Raw genomic sequence first — 8628 nt, forward strand, 5'->3', positions numbered from 1 at the left:
TGAATGGAATGTGATCTCCGGTTGGAGGATTCGATGTCGTCGCTGATCTGGTTCAGTTATTGCGTGGCTGGTTAACCTGTACCGTCTAATGATTTGTTGTTCGCTTAACTGAAAATGTGTTATACGAGTTGAAAAAATTATTTCTGTGCGCTGTCTCTGTCTTCTTTCTTCGCCTTGCTCTTATCACTGCTGCCATATCAACGTTTTCAGACTCAATTGAAATGCGCTTCCTGGTTAAGACGTGCTTTTATGAGGCGGAGAATTAGCGCGCAAATCAGAGACGTGCGCTAGCCAGGCAGTTTAGTGAATACCACGCAATACATCATTAGGCGCACTCCTCCAATTAAAGTGCGCTTCACGCCTACGTTACCACCCACGTCTCCGTGCCATCCCACCTGTTGGCAGGTACACACCCTCAAAGCGTTAATATGCGACTCTACTCAAATGCGCCCCCTTAGTAAATACCATTTTATGTTTACGACCGCTATTTTACGCCAGAAATGGGCGCAATCCTGTTAGTAAATCAGGCCCTATATTTGTGGCAGATGGCAGGACACATGGACTGTAAAAGATTGTTTGATCCGTACGGTTTCCATGTGGTCCGTTTGAGCTGGTTTCACCAGTGTGTTTAGAATTTAACAACTGATGTGTTGCTTAGCAATTGAAAAAGAGACAAAAAAAATCTGATAAAAAAAAAAAATCCTCTTATATCACACATGCTGTCACACTACAGTCCTTATCCTGTTCCTCTCTCAAAAACAAAAACAACACAAACTGAATCATTACACTGTATTGATTAAACTAAAGATAAAAATACTTCTGCAGTTGAACCCCAACGAGTGCTGTCAGTGCTGACAGTATTTAGTGCTGTCAAACTGAAGGCGTGTGTAAATCTTGTGTGAGTGTGTGTGTAGGGTGGGGGGCATAGAGTGACCATGGTGCATGTCTTTCAACAAGACTATGCTATGCTGCCTCATATGATGTCCTGAGTATTGAATCATAGATTCTAGTATACACTGGCAACTTACAGTTAATAGGTACACCTAGCAAAAACGAATGCAGTCTGATTTTACTGTCCATCAACAAATCCCCCTTCATGATCATAATGTCCAATTTATGTTGAAACAGTTCAAGAGAGGTGGTGATTCAACTGTATGATCATTTTGAAGGATGTAGTTGGGATGCTGTTAAACTGTTATGAGTTAAATACAAAGGTGTTTCTATTATTTAGCCAAAATAGTAGTCAAAATAATAGAAACATTTATCAGTACAATTCAATATACAATATACAACTGCAGCCTCCAAAATAAACACAGAGTTGAATCAATAGCTCTCTAAATTAGTTTAAAGAAATACTGAATATTATAGCCTTCATGAAGGCACGATTTACTGCAGAAATGTGAGGAACGACATAAATATAGCAAGCAAGGTGATGACATTCAGAACCACATTCCTTTTTAATTCAATGCAAATGTTTATATGTGTGTGTGTAATGTATGTATGTATATTCTATCTGTAAGTGCGTGTGTACATTTATGCTTCATGTGTTTGCATTCCAAGCACAATGGAGACCTAATAGAGTCTTACCACGCTAAATTAGACAAAATAGAGTCTTACCACGCCAAATGCAAAGCAGTACAGAGTGACCGCCATGGCCCACACATCCAAAGCCTGGGGAAACAATCAAACAAACAAAAAAACAAACAACAGGGATCAATATCATCTCCGCACTCTATTTGCAGCTAAACATAAGGACACAATAATCCCTGACCACAAAAGTCTAGAATTATGTTACTGATCATTTTCAGAAAGACTTGGCTTAACAAACACTACCAACAACCTCACAGAAAACATCTTGAAGAGACACATGCCATAGGAGTTCATCGAGTGGGAAACTGTGCCCACCTTTCCGGAGAAGTTCTTGCGGGTCTCGGAGAGTGTCTCGGGAGCAAGGAAAGCCGGCGTTCCCACAGTGCTGGTCAGCAGCGCGTCCGTCCCCTCAAACTGATTGCTCACGCCGAAGTCTGCGATCTTCACGTGACCATCCTCGCCCACCAGCAGGTTGGAGGGTTTGATGTCGCGATGGATGATTTTTTGGTAATGCACTAAGGACAACGATAAATGAAGAGTGAATTCAACAATATGCAGCCATCGCTTCAGTCGTGATTTTATATATGTATGTATTCAAATGATCAAATACAGCTAAAATAACCTTACTTTACCCACGTGAACCTTACATTTTGATAGTCACCTGTCAATAGACAATGAATAAAGGAGGCTATATGCATGTATACATTTCATAACTAAAATCCATGGAACATGAAGGGGATGGAGATTATAATGTGAGAGCTCTTCCTGGTGTTAAAGCCGGGTGAATGGCCTTTGACAAAAAATAGGAAACCAAACATGAAGAGCACTTAATGTGCTACACTGCAGCCGCTGAATGCAGGAGGGAAACGGCAGTTAAGAGTGAAAGTGAAAGAGAGGGAGAGAGAAAGTGCTGAACAATTGCACAGAGGAAATGAAAACAGGTGGTAAGCACAGGTGGAGTGGAGCTCTACTCACAGTACTCAATCCCTCTCAGCAGGTCCTGGAAGTAGAAACGCGCCTGGTCCTCAGTGAAGGGCTTATCTGCAGGCACCTCCATCACGGCACTGTACCCACACACACACACACGCACGCACACGCACACACGCACACGCACACACGCACACGCACACGCACACGCACACGCACAGGCACACACACACACACATACATTAGAGGGAAATATATTCACAATAAGACAATGTACACAGATGTGGGTATAGCTCAATGTACAGAACTGAGTGAAAAGTTAAACTCACCCTTGTTTAACCAGTTCAAACACTGTCAACAGAACACATAATAAAATGAGTTTAATCATGTACATTTTATTTTTTCCATAGTGTTATGAGATGATTTGCTGAGACATGATCTGATATTAAACAGTTTCAGCCTACAGATGATTGTGTGTGTGTATGAATGTTTTTATGTATGTATGTATGTATGTATGTATGTCTGTATGTATGTATGTATGTACTATGTATGTATGTATGTATGTCTGTGTTGCAATTCTTACCCATGTATAGATGATCTTCACTGGGGTCATCCAATACCTTTGCACACAAATAAGAAGAAATCTCAGAAGAACATATAAGCTATGTGCACTATAGGAGTCATAACAAGCTGATAATGCCTGACCCTCCCCTTCCCTCACCACCTCCTTACTGTCTCTCCCAATCATTGCTCCCTTTCTTGGTCTCTCTCAGTGTTCTGCCACACTACCACTTAATAAAGAAGTATTATACTAAAGAAGTAGTATAGTATAGTAATAATATACTATAGAAGTAGTATAGTAGTAGTATACTATAGAAGTTGTATAGTAGTAGTATACTATAGAAGTAGTATAGTAGTAGTATACTATAGAAGTAGTATAGTAGTAGTATACTATAGAAGTTGTATGGTATAGTACTAGTATACTATAAAAGTTGTGTAGTATAGTAGAAGTATACTATATTAGTATAGTACAGTAGTAGTACACTATAGAAGTAGTATAGTATAGTAATAATAAACTATAGAACTAGTATAGTAATAATATACTATAGAAGTAGTATAGTATAGTAATAATATACTATAGAAGTAGTATAGTAGTAGTATACTATAGAAGTAGTATAGTAGTAGTATACTATAGAAGTAGTATAGTATAGTAATAATAAACTATAGAACTAGTATAGTAATAATATACTATAGAAGTAGTATAGTATAGTAATAATATACTATAGAAGTAGTATAGTAGTAGTATACTATAGAAGTAGTATAGTAGTAGTATACTATAGAAGTTGTATGGTATAGTACTAGTATACTATAAAAGTTGTGTAGTATAGTAGAAGTATACTATATTAGTATAGTACAGTAGTAGTACACTATAGAAGTAGTATAGTATATTCCACATGTAAAAATTAGCCACACCTCGACCAGTTTAACCACATTGGGGTGGTCCAGCTTCTTTAAAATGGCAATCTCCTGGTAGACCCTCTCCAGGGGCCCCTTGGGTTGGGGGGGGGCTTCAGGGGGCCCTTTGGCACCACGTGGGGGTGGGCGACCTGACAGGGGTGAGAGGGGAGAATCCATTAGAGAGGGAAGAAGGCGCTGGAGAAAGTGGTGGGAGGTGGTTTAGAGTAAAATAGGGCAAGGGGAGAGAGATGGAGGGAGAAGCAGAGGTGAGAGAGACAGAGACGAGGGAAACAGATGAGGGAGTTAAATGGATAGAAGTTCTGAGACAAAAAAATAGGGAGAGAGGATGAGTTTTGGTTATTCTGCTTGCACTCACTGAGTAAAGCACTCATACACACACACACACACACACACACACACTCACAAACACACACACGCACACACACACACCCTGCTGGCCCTCCATCTGCTTTCAGACACACTTACGTGGGAAACCAGCCTGTCTCATCAACCGCTTTTTGGATAGGACTTTCATCGCCTGTAGAAGACAGAGAGCAAGAAGAAGGGAATGGATTAAAAACAAAGAGACATAGAAAGGGGGGGGGGGGGGGGGTGGGGGGCAGAGAAATCCAATGTCACGAAGAGTGCAAAGACATGCAAAGCCTTTCAAAGTCTTAATTTACCCAAAAGCCAGCAGACCAAGTAAAACAATTTGTGACAATTTCTCTTGCATTGCCCAGCAATTCACATCAACTGTAAAACTGTAAATGGACAAATGAATTCAATAACAAAATGAATTAATTCAACACTGAATTGAGAAGATTAGTTTTCAAGCAGTATGCCTCTATTAGTTTATAGATTATGTGAGAAGTGTGCTGGCAGAAAGAATGGATTCTTCCCTTGTACCAACCAATCCATGTCTTTGTGTGATCGTTCATATGATGCCTTCATCTCTGTGAACTACCTTCCCATCTCAGAAATGTTCCCAGTCATGTAAATGTTTCAACTCTGTGACCAAGAAAGCACTACAAGAAATCCCCTACAGAAGCATCTTCAGTGCTTTTCATGCACACACCAGTGGTTCATCTGGGTGATCACTTGGAGAAGTTGAGGTGATGGTACAGATGATGGATATTAGCTGGTGATTGTGCTATTACATGCGGTAAGGCCTAGCCAGGTAAAATGGCAGTCAGAGAGAGAAGAGGGAGAGGCAGGCAGGCAGGCAGGGGGAATTGGCACTCACGTAGTAGGTGTTGTCGTCTTCATTATACGCCAGCTTGACAACTCCGTAGGAACCCTTGTTCCAGAAACAAAGACATGAAACGAGTCAGGAAAGAGATCTGGCAGCTGTTTGGCAATTCTTCTGTAATGCTCACATACACACACACACACACACACACACACACACACACACACACACACACACACACACACACACACACACACACTCACTCACTCACTCACTCACTCACTCACTCACTCACTCACTCACACGCACACTCGCACTCGCACTCGCACTCGCACTCGCACACGCACACACACACACACACACACACACACACACACACACACACACACTCAAACACACACACACACATACAAACACCTCTGTATTTCTTGTATTATTAGCATTCTAATTATAATATTTCTGAGGACAGGGAAAATACTCGATCTTCATACATTTCATAGCCCTTTGAAATGACTGGCTTCATCACACATACACACACACACACACACACACACACACACACACACACACACACACACACACACACACACACACACACACACACACACACACACAGCAGTGGCAGCTGGGAGAACAGATTGGAGGTGCAGCAGGGGCTCCAGCCCACAGGCTCAGTGTGGAGAGGCGGAGAAGGAGCAGGAATCTCCCGAGCTCCGTGTCCCACTGTCCCACTCCAACCCCCTCCTCACCCTCAGCACTCCCAGTCACACGCCAGAGAAAGGCTATTTTTTGCTAAACTCCTCATTAAGTCTCATCTCATTTGATCTGGTCTCTATTCGCCTTGGCTTGCTCTAAAAACACACAGGTGGCTCGTTTGGGGAGGGGGGGGGGGGGGGGTGGCTCTGAAGGGAGAGCGAGGACAAAGTTAACTTTTCTTGAAGCTTTCAGATGTCACTCTGCAGTTTCTGTTTAATTCATACAGGAGTTTGTTGCGGTTATGGTACCTTTCCAATCTCATCCTTCAGCTTGTACTGGTTGAGCTGAACACAGTCCTGTGGAAGGGCAACACAAGTGTGAGGGCAAAAAAATAAATAAATAAATAAGCTAAAACTTCTAAATCTCTACAGAATGTAAAATATGCATAAACATAGATGTAGAACAAATAGAGAGCTATCATCTATTAAAGGGTTCTACTATGCAGACCTCCATAAAGAAACATGGCCAATTACGTAAAGAGGCGGGTTGTGTAATGTAATGATCTAACTATATTCTACCAGGGAGTGGATCTACACACTCTTCCTTCATCTTGGGTCTCTATCACAAAGAGGTCCTAACTGCAGTCTCACCTCTGGCTCATTCTCTCTCAGTTAGCAGCCTCCATGATAAAGAATGGGGAACAATGACATTTTTCAGTATCAATCTGAAATTCTTCAACAGCCTCAACGGATATGTAATACATGTGTGCATGTGCTATGTGTTTACATGAAATGTTTTTGCTTGATTCATTTCATTTGTTTTCATGAACTACAGTGTATATTTAAATGGTACACTTTAGCTCAAAAAGCGCTGTTTCAAAGTGCTATAGTCCTACTCAAAGGTGATATTGTAACACTGACAACATGAGGTGATAAGCCAACTATACAGCTCTGTGTTGGGATGTGCTACCGCCTAAATGTCACCTCTTTTGTGTATCCTTTGTCCCTTTAGTTTCCTTCCCGTGCCATGTGAAAAGATGCCATGTGAATTAATGTGGGATCAGTAGACCCTGTGCTTTACCTGCAGGTCGGTGATGGAGACCCGGTGGGACTCGACGGTAGGCCGGCGCGGCAGGCGCGGGGACGAGTGTGGCGACGTGATGGGCGAGTAGGGCAGCGACGGGTAGATGTAGCGGCCGTTAAGGCCGGGCGAGCCGCACGGTGAATGTAGAGTCTGCGAGCGCTCCTGCAGTGACAGCTTCCTGTCCGACAGGTGCAGCCGTCCGCGCGTCTCCTGCGGCTCAGGGAAGAGCGCCTCTGGGCGGCCCACTGCGTGGGACAGGAGGTCGCACGAGGCCATGCGGATCGGCACCACCGCTGACGACGCAGGGGGATCGGGCGTCTCGGAGCTGTCCATGTCCTCCGGCTCGTCCTCATCGTCCACCCCCATCCTGTCCTCGGGGCCACTGGGCTCGTACTCGGTCACCACGATGAGAGACTCCATGTGGACAGACGGCTGGTGGTGGGAGGGGGGCGCTACAGAGCAGCTGCACAATAGGTCGGGCAGGGGCTGCTGCAGGGCGGGCTGCACGGGCGCAGATGATGCGTGAGGAGGGCTCGGCGACGCCAAGGGAGGTGGGGCATGGTTGCCACCGCTGGCGGCTGGCGAATCAGAAGAGGGCCAGGAGGAGACACAGGGAAACATGGCGTCCTTCCAAAAAAAAAACCTGAGGCTGCCCCTCCATCAGGACCTCACCGGGCCAAACTGGAGAAAAGAGAGAGAGAGAGAGAGAGAGAGAGAGACAGAGAGACAGAGAGACAGAGAGTGTGTAAGAAAGAAAGAAAGAAAGAATTGATGGAAGGAATGAAGAGTCGGCAGACATACAAACAGACAAAAAAAAAGAACTGCAAGACAAAAACATCTCAACAATCTGGCAGGCTCACCCACAGCTGGTGCATGAAAGGAGGCAGAATAAACGCAACTCTCACAAACATTCACTGTTACATCACACACATACACAGAGGCACATTTGAAATGAGTTCACGCCTACAGAGAGCAAACTAATCTTCACATGAATCTCAATCAGGCTTTTCACCTTGCTTTGAGCTTCACTGCGGTGGCTGTGGGCTGGCTGTATTTTCGGTATGTTTAGGGAGAAGACTGTGTGTGGGAGCTGTGTGGGCCCTGAGAGATACAGAAAAATAAAGACCTTGTTGGAAGAACAGACACATTCATCACTCCACAAGCCACCAGGAAGGAGAGATGGAATAGGCCCTCCCTCTCCCTTCCCTTCCAACCTTGGCCTCATTTCAGCTCTCCTCCTCACCAAAGCTGTCCTCTCTTTCTCTTCATCTTTCTCTCTCTCTCTCTCTCCGTCATCCTGTATCCTTTTAAACCAATCTCTGTTTTTTTATCCGTTCTCATCTCCTGTCTCTATCTGGGAGTCTCTTCTTTCATTATATCCCACCGTCTCAGTTGTCCTTTTCCATCACTCTGGCTTTGCATTTCTTGACATTTCTCTCTCTCTCTCTCTCTCTCTCTCTCTCTCTCTCTCTCTCTCTCTCTCATCAAGCCTCCCACACAGAGATGTGTGTCGCCTGTGTGTCAGGCCCCCCCACCCCCCCCACCCCCAGCGGAGTAACCCCATTGACAGTCCTCACAACTTGACCCGTTTGAACCAAATCTGGCTGTTCTCATGATCCCACAGAGAGCCCTTACCCTCTCCCACACACGCCAACTAAAACACACAAACCACCAACAACTTATGT

General features: G+C 44.1%; 1 protein-coding gene across 1 annotated transcript in view; it reads right to left on the reverse strand.

Annotated features, from left to right (window-relative positions):
- camkk2 (calcium/calmodulin-dependent protein kinase kinase 2) overlaps nt 1–7564 on the reverse strand; it is a gene marked incomplete at both ends in the record, with an annotated part of 13029 nt that extends 5465 nt beyond the window's left edge. Inside the window, 10 exons of the mRNA XM_080847108.1 lie at nt 1618–1671; nt 1906–2105; nt 2566–2654; nt 2847–2868; nt 3101–3137; nt 3991–4124; nt 4462–4513; nt 5219–5272; nt 6169–6216; nt 6941–7564. Of these exons, the coding sequence (XP_080703234.1) occupies nt 1618–1671; nt 1906–2105; nt 2566–2654; nt 2847–2868; nt 3101–3137; nt 3991–4124; nt 4462–4513; nt 5219–5272; nt 6169–6216; nt 6941–7564 (1314 nt within the window). The remainder of the gene's footprint in view (nt 1–1617; nt 1672–1905; nt 2106–2565; nt 2655–2846; nt 2869–3100; nt 3138–3990; nt 4125–4461; nt 4514–5218; nt 5273–6168; nt 6217–6940) is intronic.
- Nucleotides 7565–8628: the final 1064 nt, after the last annotated feature.

This window comes from Sprattus sprattus (assembly GCF_963457725.1).
Source record: "Sprattus sprattus genome assembly, chromosome: 11".
Classification (NCBI taxonomy): domain Eukaryota; kingdom Metazoa; phylum Chordata; class Actinopteri; order Clupeiformes; family Clupeidae; genus Sprattus; species Sprattus sprattus.